Here is a 15,261-nt window from a genome sequence, read left to right as displayed (position 1 = left end):
TTCATTGAACTTGGCCCATCAAAAATGGGACAATAAGGGAGAGTAGTGGGGTTTCAGGTCTGGCACTGTTTGGTCTCAGTTCTGTGCAGCTGGAGTAAGACCAGCTCAGTGGAAATTTTCATTTAGAGACACTCAAAAGGGAAATGTGTCTGGGCTTCTCGCTGGTGTTGTTCCAGAGAGCTCATGTGAAATTTGAGGTGTTGACATTATTTTGGAAATAGTTCTGATCGGAGGGGTGTTTCAGTAACAGTCTGTTTCCATGCTGACATGCTTTTTTTGAAGATAAGTAAAAATTGTGCGTTATTTCTGGGGTGAGGCTGGTAGTAAAAGTTTATCATTAACCAGGGTATGACTGTGAAGTTCTCTTCATCTCCTTTAATTTTTCAAGTACTTGAGGATTGAGTGAGCTTTGTATAAATAGTATAAAGTCAAGTGACTTTGGAAATTCAAGGAACCAAGGGAGGATTTCTGTCAAGTGCCTGTGATAATGTTTGTAGTTAACAGGAAGATAAAAGATAAGCCCATGTGCTAAGGAGAGACTTGTCCCCCATGGACTTTTTTTTAATATGAGGAAGAGCATTGAGGGCTTGGCAATAAACTCGGGTTCTTATTAAAATGGTGCCTGAGTAGTTTGTTTCCCTAAATGTTAGATTTAGGAAGTAAAGCAAGTCAGGGTGATTGGGAGGCATCCAATGAGCCAGTCATGTCATGTTTATGTGGAACAAATAGGATGTGACCCTCATGGATGTCTGACTGTTTCCTGGATTTCGCTGCCAAAGCTCCATTCAGGTGTTAACCGGAAGCGCGAGCCTATGGATCACCTGTCCTTGTTTGGGAATGGGGTGAATTCCAAGGGTTTGGGAAGCTGCTGTGGATCTGGTGGCTGCTGCTGTCTGCCAGCTTGCCGGAGGTGTGAGCACTTGGAATCCGTTTGCAGCTGGAGTAACCTGAGCTATTTGTGAGTAAAGGTAAAAGCAAGGCCGAGCACCTGCAGCTCAGCCCCAGCCTTGCTGCCTCACTTCCTCGGCTGCTCAGAAATCCTCATCCAGTCAATGGGATTTCCCCAAAGTCAGGGTTCTGTCTTATTATCTCCAATGATAAACGGCCCAGGAAACTTTCCTTGATGTTTTCTGTTTGAAAAACAGGAACGAGCAGTATCCTGCTACAAGTTAAACATAGCTGTAAGAAAAGGCTGTGGCTGTAGGGATGCAGCTCACATCAGACTCGCCCCTGAGTCACCACTGAGATGCCACATTTAGAGAAAAGGAGAATTTACTTTTTTGATAAGGCAGTTCCTTTCTCCTCCTTTCACAATTCACAGGGAAAGTTTCCTTTTTGTGTAGATTTTAATGACCTCATTCCTTCATATGAAATGCCTGTAAATGAAGGCCTTGTTTTCCCCTGGAGTTGTGTTTAACAGAACTCATTCATGGAGAGGAATAATTGGACTTAGCTTGCAAATTCAAGACCAGTAGTTTGTAGGAAACAAATATCATGGCGAAGAGTTTCCCTGCACTAATTGTTTCCATAGTACAAGCAGCCAAGCAAAGCCTTACTGCAGGAAAGGTATTAATTTAAATAAAAATCAAATTGTCCAGAGGCTAAAGTCATTCTTTCTTCTGTAGTGTGGGATGTTGTTGGGACTTGTTGCTGATGTCAGCTTTATTTTGGTTAGTGAATGGGTTTCTTACAAGGTGAAGCTTCAGTGAGAGGATGTGTTGTTAATAATTACTGTCCTTCTCTTAATTCTGGGTGCAATTGCCTAACTTTTCTGGACCAAATGAGTTGCAATAAAGAGCAAATGGGTGAAGTTAATGTGTTTGGCAAGTGTCAGGTTAAAGAAACATCAGACTTTTATCTTCTTAAAAAGTAAACTTAGTCCAAATTTTTGATGTAAGTTAAGGCTTTGGAAAGTGATGCATACCTGGATTGCTGTTATTTTAAAAAAAGAATTAGAAATATGCTGTTTTCTGAGTTGATCTATTTGCCACATAAATTTAAGAACTGGATTTGCATCCAAAAATCTTTGCTGGTGTTTGTTTTCTCCAGCAGTACCTGCTTGTTTCAGTGATACAGAAGCTGGTTGGTTACATGGTTGAGACTTGCCTCATTTTTTTATTTTATTTGTTTTAATGGAAAGCAAATGAGCCAAAGCCCCACTGCAAACTTTCATAAATTCAGTGAAAATGAACATTTCCCTGTTTTACCGGCAAGGATGGAATCACAGTTTAGTGCTGAATATTCATTGAAGTCACTAAAATAGTTTTGTATTGCATTTATTTCATTCTCTAATGCTAGATTTGCAGGAAAACAAGAATTTTCAGCATTCTGCTCTTGTATAATAACACTGTTTGTTCTGTTTTCAGATATTGTGGATGGAAGTGACCTGAAGCAATTTTTTGATAATAATTATTCTCAAATTTATTTTATATTCTATGAAAACTTCATAACACTGGAAAATAGCTTGAAACAAAAAGGTAAGTTGTAGAGTTTTGCCAGCAGGCATTGGTCGGGGTTCCCCACGTGTTGTCCAAAGCAATTCCATTAGAGGCTGTCCAATGATTATCCATATTTGTATCAATAGTTTCATGCCTCACAGTGTTAGTATTAATCACTTTAATTTCATGGTGGCAGAAGAGATGAGCATGGAAAATTGCTCTCTGAAATGTCAGCAGCTGATAAGATTTCTGAGTTCATTTTCATGGCTAAGTGTCATTTCAGCACAGAGCTCAGTTCCTGTGCTTTTACTCATGTGTCCTCTCACCTCCTCCTGGGGTCCTGCAGCTCAGGCTGTTGGGGTGAGACGTGGTCAGAGCACAGAGAGGCACCACAGTTTGGACATGTCTTGGGATGTTGGATAAAGATGAAAAATAAACTGGGCGACACCTTTGGTTCAGCTGAACAACAACAGCCTGATTCTGCTGTCTCACACTGTGTATTTATGGCAGACAATATTGGTTTGTGTCTTGCAGGGAATAAATCACAAAGGGAGGAGCTGGACTCCATCCTCTTTCTTTTTGAAGTAAGTTTTCCGTACCATGAAGCAAATTTGTATTTTGTCATTCTGTGTTTACTTAGAGCTTTGCAGAGAGGGGTGAAACCTGGTGTCAGTCACAGGGGAAAGGCAGAACAGAGCTGGGGAGGGTGTTCAGCTCTCAAATACAACAACCATTTTATTATGCAGTGAGAATGTTGGTTGAGGAATATGCAGAGTTGAGATGTTTTATCAAAATGGCTTGGAAGTCCTGCAGTAACGTCTGTCCTGAGGAGCTGGGGCTGAAAATGAGCTGGGGTTTTCAGGATCATTTGGGGAGCATGTGATCAACGGTTCCGTAGCCTCTGTTAGGCTAAAGCTTTCAAAATAGTCTGTTTCTTCTGTTCTTTTTTATTTTAATTAAAGAAGGTATTGCTCCTGTATTTTGTGGAGGGGCAGTTCAAAACAGCAGGACTGTTTCCCTACACTGTGTCAGTGTGAAGTTCAGCGTTATGTTTATTTGGAATGTGTCACAGCAGGAGTCTGGGCCCAGCTCCTCTCACATGAAGGCATCTGTTATGGTTACAGTGTTTGATCTTGCAGCACAAGGGAAATAAGAGGATAGGAGTTGTCAGCTACTGCACATCAGTGTAATCGGAGCATGTGAAATACTAATTTGTTAAACTTTTTTAGTTCAGTGGAGCATCTTTCACTTCCAGAAGCAAATCCTTCCCTCCTTCCCAGCACTGGCCATCAGAGCATGGGCAGTGTCTGGGGAGGAAATGTTACCTAGTTAACTTCTGCATAATCAAATTAGGATTGTTTAAATTAAAAGAAGAATAGTCTGGGATAGATAATTTTCTGAGGTACCTCTTTAATTAGAGTTATTAAATAAATATATTTTGGATGTGAAATATCCAGAAAATATCACTGGACCAGATGAAAGCCTAGCATATAAAAACATTCTTATAATGCACACTGAAATTCTTAGCATAAGCTCTGCCCATCTCTGTACTCAGAAAGCAGTGGCACTTTTAAATATTAATTTTTAACAGTTATTTAGGAAAATAATTGGCCAGGTTTCTTTCTTAAAGTTTGACACACATCTTCTGTTGATTTCTGTTTTTGTTTTCTTTATTTCTTTCTCTTTGTTACTGCAACTACTAACTTTTTATTTGCGTGTTGCATCATAGAAATGCCATCTTTGTTTATATTTTGGGTTATTTTTCTGTAGGGGTGGGAGGAAAAAAGCCCTCAAACTTTCAGTGGGACTCTAGAAAAGGAAGTCAAAACAAAAGTTAATTGTTCTCAACTCTTCTCACTCCCTCTAAAAAAAACCCCAACCCAAACCCCTTAGAAGTATGTGGTTTCATGGTTTTGCATTAATGAGTAGTTTGTAGTTGGAGTGGTGTTTATGTGGATAGTAAAATGATGCTGTTTAGCCTAATGTGCCTGTAATGGGAAAAATGGCCATGAAAACGCTGACATGCAGTCCTGGGGTTTGTGGTCTTGGATTCTCACCGTGATGCAGCCAGTTCATCTCCCTTTTCTTCTTCTCCCTCCCTTCTCCCCTGGAACCATGAGAGTGAAATCTGAACTGTGCTTTCTGCTCCTTACAGCAGTAGAGTCTGCTTTAGGGTTTTGCCCAGGGCAGTGTCAAAGATGATGAGCTCAAAAATGTGCCAGGGCAGTGTTTGGGGCAGGAGGAACTCTTGCTGCTCGTCCCTCCCCAGCCCAGCAGGGAAGGTGTCACAGCGGCACCGAGCGGGGCTGTGCCAGTTAATGGCAGCTCATTAGTACCCTTTAATAGGGAGTGACATTTCTGTGGCCCTGTCACCGAACGGGAAACAGCTAATGCTGGCTCACCTGGTGAGAGGGAACAGCTGCATTCCTGGGGCTAAGAACTGCCCCTTAGGACTCCCCAAAAGCATCAGGAGAACATGCTGTCTGAAGGAGGGAGAACCCAAAGCTGTGTCTGAAGTGGGGCTGCTTGGGGTCCCAGCGGGGGAGAGTTGTGTTACAGCCGGGTCACGGGCAGCTCTGGGGAGCAGGAAGTGGTTTCAGGTATTCGTGTGGAGTTCAGGGTGATCCACTTCATGGTGGGGATCTGCTGGAGTGACCTTGCAGTCCATGTAAACTGAGACTGGATAAGGTATGCATTGGAGAACAGCCCAGTGGAGGCCTTGGAGCACCGACCAGGAACCCATCAGCATGAGCACAGGGCAGGCAACAGGGAATGTCGAGGGATGAAACATTCACACCGAGCCAGAGGAAACGAAACTAATTGATTGTTAAGCTTTCCATATTTAATCTGATGTCAGTGTGAGCTGGGAGGGGGTGTGCTGCATTCTCTTCTAATTAGCTAAATAGGTAATTACTTAGGATTAACAAATCCAGAGTCCAGGCGCTGAGTGTTAACAGCTTAAAAATCAATAAAAATATTTATGAGGGAATTGACTTTGCCTTTTCCCGGCGGTTTGGTGGGCTCGTGCTGCTGTTGTGGAGTGACACCTAGTGTGTGTATTGGGCAACAGAGGCCTTTCCCACAAATCCTCTGGAAACTGCCTTAACTGGGCTGTAATTTGTGGATTTTTTCATTTTACCCATTAGCTACAGAGCTTGACCACTCAGCAACAATATCAAACAATGTGTTATTTAGAGAAGAAATGTTAATCAGAATGGAGGAATGTGAAGGTTTAACTGTTCATTTTGGAAAGTACTTTTTTGCAATTAATATCACAAAATTCTTGGTTCTAACTCTATATTCTCTAAGGTGCTCTGGCCTTGTCTTTTTCCAAATAGGTATCTGTGAAATGACACAGCAGCTGTACTGTGTTATTTTTCCCTATTTCAGCTAGAAGCCCAAAAATATGTGAACAATAAACTTACTTGTTCTCTGCTGAGGTTTGGCTCTCTCCAGATTTGCAGTGTATTTGCAGAACAGGTTCCTATTGTTCCTTGTGTCCCTGCTCTCAGGTTTGAGGGCAGCTCTGAGCCCGCTGTGTCACAGACCTCACAGAAGGTGCACTACACTTATGTCCATTATCTGGGTCCCATTACAGTGTTATGTCATCATCTGGTTGTGAAAGCTTGGATTTTTTTTTTATAATAATGTATTTTTTTCTTGCAGCATCAGGTACTGATTCCTCTGACACTGCATTTGTTTTATCTCTAATGAAGTAAAAGCAGACTGATGGCTTTGATATCATACATAGCTCAATTTCTTCCCATTCTCTGTAATTTTGCTTTATTAGTGAAGAACAGCCACATCATACCTGTTGTGCTGATGGGGTCATCAAATTCACCCCACGGATTTAACACATTCACTGGATGAAGTGCTTTATTCTCAGAATTTTTCAGATAATCTTTCTACTGTAGAAAAGCTTCCCAAAGCCACTTCTGGAAGTGCTGCTGTTGCTGAAGGTGTTTCAGGTCCTGTCAACATAGTTCAGGTGTCACTGTAGGTTTGGGGACAGCTGAGGAGATGGGGTGGGTGCTCCCACCTCCCACAGGGGATGTGTTTGCTGGAAGCTTCTCAGCTTGGATTTTTCTGCTTGTTTGTTTTCTACCAGTGCACAGTAACGTAACATAAAGAGCCCTCGTGTTTCACACTGCACTGACACACCTTGGGCGCAGACACTGCTTTTTTAGTCCAACTAGTAATGCTCATAACTAGAGCTGTTAGAATATATAACTTTGGTTCACTGGGGAGTAAGACTGCTGTGGATATTTTAAATACCGAATTCTCCCAGCACCTTACAGGTGTCCTTTATGGAGACTACTCTCTGAATTAGCAGTATTGGTGAAGCAACTTAAAACAAATCTCCAAACCAGTAGTCGGTTTTAGCAGGTCATTTTCAATTTCATGAAAACATGCACCAGTGAAACTTGGAGTACTTTTGGATTCCTAACTCTTTTAAAAGTTAGGTACTGCATTGGTGTTTTTTATGAATATGCAAAAGGACACTCTTTTATATTTGTAGCCTTACCTTAGGGTGGTTTGCTTGTCTTAGGATGTTGTTCCTAATTACTTGTTACCTTTTGAACAAAAGTGAGTATAGTTGAATTCTAAGGAATTAAACTGTGTATTGAAACCAATCAATGGTAAAAGAAAGTACTTATAAAATTCTTTATAATAATGGGAATAATGAAGTTGTTGTTGAGTTCCTGTTGCCACAGGTCCTGATTTCTCATTTCTTGGGGTTGACCCTTTTATTTAACTTTCTTGTTGCTGTTTGCATTTCCCTCATGTCTGTACAGCTCAGTATCTTAATTTCCCCACCTGCAGGTTATCAGACACTTGAAATCAAGTTGCCATTAAGAGTCAGAGCTTAAAATGCAGAGTTACAGCTTTAAATTCAGGTCATAGGTTCCTTTTCAGCCTTGCAGTGGGATCCCAGTTGCACTGTTCAGTCTCCAGTGTGTCACACAGACTTGGCTGGCTGACTCTCAAGCTCACTAGAGTAAAAAAAGGGCTTTTTTTGTTTATAACAATAAAAGTGCTTAGAGCTCTTCTTTTCTACACATGGAAAACTACTTTTTTAACCATTTGCAGTTCATTCTGCCGTTGTTCTGATTTCATTTGTTATTGCTCTTAATAAACGTTATTCTTGCAGCATTCTGTGGTAAATTCTAAGTTTCCTACGTTTGACTTCAGAGATCTTACTGTGTCTTGTTATGCCTGGGGCAGTAATAAGTGCCCTGTGTGCTTTGGGCAGACAGCAAATGACTGTGAATAATTTATTAACGCAATAAATGGAGGGTTCCATCATTTCGACTGAACTGCTGCAGGCACACTGACTCCACTGGGCTCTTGGCTTATCTGAGCCGGTGAATAGGAGCTGGAAAATGTCTGAATTGCTGCAGGTTTCGGTAGTTAAACACATTGTCCCTGCTGTTGTCACTGTCTCCAGGAGCCTTCAGTCAGCCGGGGCACCTTTGGTGGGGCTTTGTTACTGAGACCCAGGCTGGGAGCAGCTCTGGCAGCAGAACAGCCGCGCCTGTTGTCTCACTCTGTTAGTGGAGCTGGGAAACATCCTGGCTGGGGGATCTCGGGTGCAAGGTTTGGTCCCAGCTGTCCTGGCGTTGGGGCAGCACTCAGTGACAGGCACAAAGCTGCCAGTCATGGTATCATTCAACAACGGGGGCAGAAATAAAAGGCTTTTTAAAAGAAATTGCAGTATTGGTGAAGTCGGAGCAAGTCTGTTGAAATACAGCCTTGGTGGTTCTTATTCTGCTGTGATAAAAGAGAGAGATCCAGCTTTCAAAAAGCAGCATCCTGTGTAAACTAAGATTTAAACTTAACATTATTCCTAGTCATGCAGGAAGTCCAAACGAAAAAGAACTATGGATAATCAGTTAAAAGAACTGACAGATACCCTGATGTGTTGATCAGTAGTAATACCTAATTTCTATTTCAAGTGTGCTATAATGGATTACCATATAGATGCAGCAAAGCACTAAGCATTAAATAGATCTATGTGTTTTCTGAAAAAGCAATATTATTTCGCACTGTGGGGTTTCTTAAAACATTTCTTATTAGTGTACTGTGAAACTAGGAACAAGATGTCAATAGCCAGCTCGGATTCACAGCGGTGTGGATGGCAGCCTGGGCTGGAGGGGAAGAAACCATCATTTGTTTTACAGGAATAGCAAGATGTGATTTTTAGAACACCAGGGTGGGGAGGGTGTAGAAAATGTTGTTGGAAATGGGAAGTTGCAGTGGGAGCAACTGGAGCTCGTTTGGGATCTGTGCTGTCTGTGATGCACTCCAAGCCCCATCTCAGTGTGGGGACCCCAGTCTCACAGGCGAAAATCACCAGTTAAATGTTGTGCAGCCTGGGACTGGGGGTTAACTCGTAACCTGCAGTAACTTGTGTTTGAAGGTGTGGATTTTAACCATGGTAACATATTTTGGCATTGCAGGAACAAACGTGGACTCTGAGTTTATATTTATATTTGATTTATACTGACTGTGCTGTGCAGCAGAGCTGTGCTGTCTGCAGTAGGGAGCTGGGACACCAGCAGTCTGGGGTGCTTTTTCAGAATGACTATGGTTGCTCCTGTGTAGGACCATGCAGGTGATTAATCACATCTTTACATTTTTTCAAAATACATGTATTTATAGTTTTCCTGGTTTTGAGATGCTGATAAGGAGAACTCATGGGAAATAAATGTCTCAAGTTTTTGCCATATGGAGAGGTTTTGGGATATGGAAGCTTTTATCACATGGGAGCTTCTGTACTATTGTTTTCAACCCTTGAATTGTTTTGATTCAGTCACCTGACAGGGGTGTTGGATTCTGTGTTTTGTAAAGCAAAAAGAACAGTAAGGGTGTTGTTTTCTGCCCCAACCCTCCCAGCGTCGTGCAGTTTGGAGTTTAAGCTTGCTTTTGTTGTTGTCCTCTGCAACAGCCAGTGTTTCAGGCTTTCTCTGGGCACAACCTTAACTTTCACATCTGAGTGTCAGTGAATTTACGTTCTTTTTCAAACGGGTCTTTATTATACAGCTTTTACCTTATCAGCTCACATCTTGTCATAGCTGACTTTCTGGAAGTGAACTTTGTGTTCAAATGTAGGTGAAACTGTGTAACAGACTTAAACAATGGAAACAAAATACGTGCGATTATTGTCTGGTTTTCCATGATAAATGTGCCGATGTGTGAAGGTTCATCCCTGCAGTGTATTGTGACACCTGAATCCAGCCCGGTTTTTGTTGCTGGTTTGTCCAAGTGTTTGTTTCCTGGAGCTTTTCCTTGCATGCCTTGGGCACCCGGTGTGTGATGGGCCTGGCACAGACACAGCTCCCACACGGAGTGGCACTGCTCCAGGGGGCACTTGGAGCGCTCCTGGGTTAGGTTAAAGCTCCTCTTGCCCTGTGCCAAGTTAAGTAAAGGTTAATGTCAGAAAGTGTCCTAAGGAGTGGTGGGCTCTTAGTGTTCAATGTTTAGATGGATAGTGATAACTCTTTGTCCATGGATCCTGGAATCTGATTGGCAGAAACCTGGTCCTTAACTAACAGATAAAAAGCCCCAGTGTGAGTCATGGCCTCACTTTTAGCCAGTCAGATCCTTCATCCCAAACCTGTTCCTCCTGCCCACAGAGGGGGGGAGCCAGACCTCTGGCCACCAGCCCCCTGCTCCTGCAGTCCCTGCTGCCACGGTGTCCTGGGTAGGGGGCTGGGGCAGTAACACCAAAACAAAATACATTGGGAACATAGAAGGGACGTGCCTGGTTAGCATGTTTACTCTGACTAAACTTCTAGAAATGCCCAGTACTCTTTGGGGAGCACGTGCTCTGGTAAGGGCGTGGAGGAGAAGCAGCCCGTCTGAGCTGAGCTCTGGCTCCCTAAACGTGTGAACTTGTCATGACTTCCATCTTCTGCCATGGAGAAAGGAATGGTCCATTTCCAAGAAGACTATTCTGAGTGTTGTATAAAATTTCTGAAGCACTTGGTTGTCAAAAATAAAAAAGTCTGTCCATGTCTCAGGCACACTGCTGTCAGCAGCAGTGCTGACCCGTGCCAGCCAGCTCCCAAGGGTTGCTCACAGTGCCAGTTCCTGCTTTCTTGGCTGCGATGTTTCCTCTTGTGAGATTTGTGTGCAAAACACCAAAAAATGGCTCACCATTGCTCAGCTGACTTGCCATTCATTTTTGCATCCTGCATGTGGTATTGCTGAAAACTTAACGATGCTTTGTTGTGCAGAAGTTTGTGCCAGTGATTCTTGTTTGATAATGACGAGAACTCTGTCTCAGTCATTTATAACATTGTTTCATTTAATTCGATTTCCAAAAGTAGATGTTGAAAAGTAGTTTCCCCATTTAAATATATCTTCCTATTTTCTATATTTCAATGGGTGAAAACCTGTAAGATGCAGACATGTTTTTCTGTGGAACCTGTGTGGAGCCCTGTCTATGTCACTCCTTTGCCAGGTGGAGCAGCGGTGGGTGAGCTGTCCTGTGTGACTGCCTCACCTGCCTGCCAAGCCCTAGTCCTTACTGCCAGTAGTTTAAAAAAGGTGTCTTGGAGCCTGTTAAAGTCCTTTTAAAGCCATATTTACTCAAGTAAGACCCCTAAATAGTTTTGATTTATCCAGCTTATTTAACAGCATTACCATCCACTGAACTGACAAAGAAAGCATTTGGAAGCCCCAAGTGTTCTTTGCAACTAAGATGATAAGACTCCGTTCAGGAAAGCACTTAAGCGTGTGCTTAAATTGCTTTGTGGGTGCCCTGTAGCGTAACCAAACTGTGCGGGAATGGGTTTGACCACAGCCTCTCGTTGTGTTTGATCTGCCTTCGGGAGGATCAGTCCTCAACTCCAGAGACAGGCCACCACGGATTATTCCCTAAGTGCTTTATTAACTGCCTGTGCTGGGAATTCAATTAGTCTGGCTTTGTGTAATTTGGCTCGGTTTCCCTGAGCGGCTGAAAGCACAGGTAAATGAGCTCTCAGGAGCAGTAACTGCCCCGCTGTTCCCGGTGCCTCAGCCGGGGGTCGGAGCCCATTAGCTGATGGAAACACAGCCCGGAGCCAGCGAGGCTCACCCGGAGCCGGGGGCTGGAACCAGAGCCGTGACAGGCTCCGCAGTGTCAGCCCAGGAGAGCTGCTCCGGATGTCTGAGCTCTTCATGGGCAGTGCTGGAGGGCTGCAACACAGGGGGAAGGGAAAGTGCTTCATCACTGGGTCGTGGTATTTATTCAGAACCATTCCTAGTGTTTTTCTCCACAAGCACAGAGCAAAGTCGTGGGCAGGAGTCCTTGTTGTGATAGGCATTTCTTTCTGTTGTGTTCTGTTTATATGTATTACCATTTCATTTGTGTCGTGTGTCTTTGTTTCTCTGTATCCTCTGATGACCCAGTTTATTATGGAAAATATGACTATTTAGTTTTGTTTCCTGCAGAAAATATTGCAGCTACTGCCTGAGAGGATTTTTTATCGATGGCATTTTCGCAGTATAGGTAAGAAGAAATGGTTTAAAAACATTCTAGTGCAAATAAAATCAATGTTTTCTCTAGTCACTTCCCTGGTTCCACAAGCCCTGAATCCCTCAGCACTGCCCACACAAATAATACTCACACAGGAGACTTGCAGCTCAGCATTCCCAGAGCACATGGAAAAATGTTTTTGCCTGCTGCAACAGATCTGTGTCCCTTGCTTGGGGTGGCTTCTAGAAAGTGCTTCACTTTCATTTTGCATGAATGTTATTTCAGTTTTTATCTTCTTGGGTTTACCTTGCCCTCTTCCCTTTCTTCTCTTCCATGTGATGGAAGCTATCAGGATGAGGGGAATTTAAACCAACACACCTTTTCCTGCTTAGATCTCCCTTTGGATTCACAGACCAACTCCAAACACTGGGATTCAGGAGTGCTGTGGATCTGTATGTGACTTGCAGATTTGCAGTAGGATGTCTTTTAAGTGATTGCACAAGAAATGCCTGTTCCAATCCATCCCACCAGGGATAGATCCTCTCTGCCTCCTGGAAATTCATCCTGTAAAACTTGGGCACTGAATAGGCAGCAGAAAGTTCTGCTTCCAACTGCTGCCAAAGCGGTCCCAACGTTTTGTTTTGCTGCTTATTAAAGTAAATTTTTTGGAGGGGTTCTGTTCCTTCTGAGTAGGACTTTTTTGTTGTGGTTGGGTTTGGTTTCCAGCACTGTCTCACCAGCTGCCTTGTTTGTCATCAGAACAAGGAATTGCTGTTGCAGAAGAACAATGAGTGGAAGTTAAAGGTCAAGGAAAGGGCTGTTGTCATATTTCCACTCAGCAGTGACAAAAATAAGAGGAGACATCTGCCTGACTACTTCATACTGGTTCAGCTGAGCTAGTCCAAAACAAATTGGTTTCAGTCAGTTGTTTTCTAGCTGATATATTCTTTATACTTCTCTTGGGTGACCATATTGGGATAATTTTTTGACTGAGCAATTTTTTTACAACTCTACCTTGGGATTTCCTTTTTGCTTAATGTTCACGTACATTAATGTGCGTTTCCTATACATGTTAATTTCTATTTAGTATTGTGAAGTGGAGAGATCTGGAGGGAAGGAACCTGTTTAAGGGCTGTACATAATTCACAATCTTACTATTTATGAAAATAATTTGAGACATTGTCATCTGACTAAACCCAAAGTACCATACTGGAAAGACACACCATAGTAAATCTTACTCCACTGTTGATGACGGTGATTGTAACCAGATTTACTTTGGAATTTTTCCCCCTCAGTTGTCTTAAAACCCAGTGCAGTGACCACAGAGTAAATGACATTAAACCAGCCTTTTCTGGAGTATTTTTTAAAAACCATTGTGGTGGGAGGGCCCGTTCTTTGTGTCTGATAGTGCCTATTTAACTTTCCTAATCCAGGGTCGATTCTGAAGAAACTTTTGCACACTGGAAATTCTCTCAAGGTATTTCTTTGTTTTCATATTCCTTTTCGCTTTCATTCTTATGAAGCATATCACTTTGCAGCTTTTCAATATCAGTGGTTTTCAGATTGTTAGGCTTTGTAATTTTACTTACCTTTTAATCATAAATCTTATTATTGTGATCCCAGATTATTTTAACATTTGTCTTCTGTTATTTTGCTGCTTTAGTGACCTTCGTAAAGTTATCCAGAGAAGGTATAAATAGATACTGCTTAATGCTTCATTTTTTCAGCTCTCTTTAGCATTAAGTATACTGTATTAAACCTAGGATTAAAATAATAATGTGAACGCCCTGCTATGGTGGAAAGACTTCCTAGCACCTGGCTGGGGTGAAAGCTCTCATTCTGCGTGTTCTGAACCATTTAACCATGTTACTGCACTTAGTTTACTGTCTTTTCCCACAAATCCATCCCCTCTCAGATAAGATGTGAAGGAATCCGGCTGTTCCTGCTCTGGCTCCAAGCCCTGCAGACGAACTGTGGGGAGGAGCAGATCCTGCTGTTCGCCTGCCTCGTGCCCGGCTTCCCCCCGCTGGTGTCCTCGCGGGGCCCCTGCACCCTGGAGAGCCTCATCAGCCCTCCCTGCCCGCCCGACGGTGAGTGGGGAACACGGAACACCGCTCCCACCGGGGCACTGGGAACGTGGCATTCCAGGGGGAGGCCACTTGTCAGGCTGCTCTGCTTGGTGCAGCTGTAGAGCCACCTGACTGTCAGCCAGAGCGGTCGGGGTTTGTTGTTTGCCTGTTGGTTTGGGGATTTTTTTAATCGAGAGGCAGCAGTAGGAACATGTCACTGCAAAATAAGCAGCTGTGCAGGTTTCCAGCTCGTTGGTTCACCTGCAGTGGCTGCTGCTGTCAGTCCTTTGAAACTACGGGGAATCAGATGCCGGTGCCACCCTCCGTGGGATGTGGCAGGACTTGTGGAAATGCCCAGTAGCTACTGGACTTGGGTTTTGTACAGCTTAGTAGTGCATTAGCGGGTATTTTAAATTTATCTTTTCATAGAAAATTCTTTTATTTCAGTATTTTCATGTTTTCATGTTTATGTTTAAAACATTTTGTTTTAGCTAAGATTTTTCCAGAGGAAATAACCCCGCTTTTGCCAGCTGTCTCTGGAGAGAAAATTGCTGAAGACCAAACCTGCTATTTTCTTCAGCTCCTGTTAAAATATATGGTAATCCAGGTGAGGAAGATGTGTGTTTGTAACCAGTCATATCTGGGGGAAGTACTGGTCACAGAATATGAATTCTACACTGTATCTGTACAGAGCTGGCTTTGCCCCTCCCCTGGAAGAAGCTGGCTCCTGCACTTTATTAGTCTTGTTTTTGAAAGAAAAATCATCCCAAAGGTACTTCCTTGTGCCATCTTTGGTTAAAATAAGAAGTTTGTCACATTTGTGATAAGAGTGAATGAATGTTATCCAAACTTGCAGGAAACCGACTATTTTATGTGCTTGTGGTTTCATTTAGAAAATTGATATGGGGTAAAGATGAGATTTGTTCTCTTTGGACACATGCCTAGATGAAAAGAAATGTAAAGGACCACTGGAGGAAGAGATAAAAAGAGATGGCTTCTAAAATTTCTTTTTTTAAAGGATGCAACTATCGTGTACATAAATTTAATTAGAAGTAGATCAGATGAATCTGTACAGGAAAGAAATTAAGATAATGTATATATTTAAAAAGTACAAATAAAGCAATATTTGAAATAAAGCAGAAACTATATAGACAATGAACATTAAAGAGCTCAGTTTAAAAAAATAGATTATAATTAAATACTTTGACATACACTTTTTAATATCAAAAGGCAAGACCAAAGCGATATTTGGAAGGGATTTTGTCATCTTGAATACATGCTTTATTTTGAA

General features: G+C 42.5%; 1 protein-coding gene across 4 annotated transcripts in view; it reads left to right on the top strand.

Moving 5' to 3' along the window:
* The window catches only part of RALGAPA2 (Ral GTPase activating protein catalytic subunit alpha 2), a 96,393-nt gene that overhangs the window by 4,057 nt on the left and 77,075 nt on the right, over positions 1-15,261 (top strand). For all 4 annotated transcript variants that reach the window (XM_032681750.1, XM_032681751.1, XM_032681753.1 and 1 more), the window contains exons 2-7: positions 2,367-2,477; positions 2,973-3,022; positions 11,877-11,934; positions 13,335-13,378; positions 13,817-13,991; positions 14,462-14,577. In XM_032681750.1, coding sequence (XP_032537641.1) covers positions 2,367-2,477; positions 2,973-3,022; positions 11,877-11,934; positions 13,335-13,378; positions 13,817-13,991; positions 14,462-14,577 — 554 coding nt within the window. The remainder of the gene's footprint in view (positions 1-2,366; positions 2,478-2,972; positions 3,023-11,876; positions 11,935-13,334; positions 13,379-13,816; positions 13,992-14,461; positions 14,578-15,261) is intronic.

The sequence above is a fragment of the Chiroxiphia lanceolata genome, chromosome 3 (genome assembly GCF_009829145.1).
Source record: "Chiroxiphia lanceolata isolate bChiLan1 chromosome 3, bChiLan1.pri, whole genome shotgun sequence".
Lineage (NCBI taxonomy): Eukaryota > Metazoa > Chordata > Aves > Passeriformes > Pipridae > Chiroxiphia > Chiroxiphia lanceolata.
Note: the sequence above shows the minus strand (reverse complement) of the source record. Positions and strands in the feature narration are given on the sequence as shown.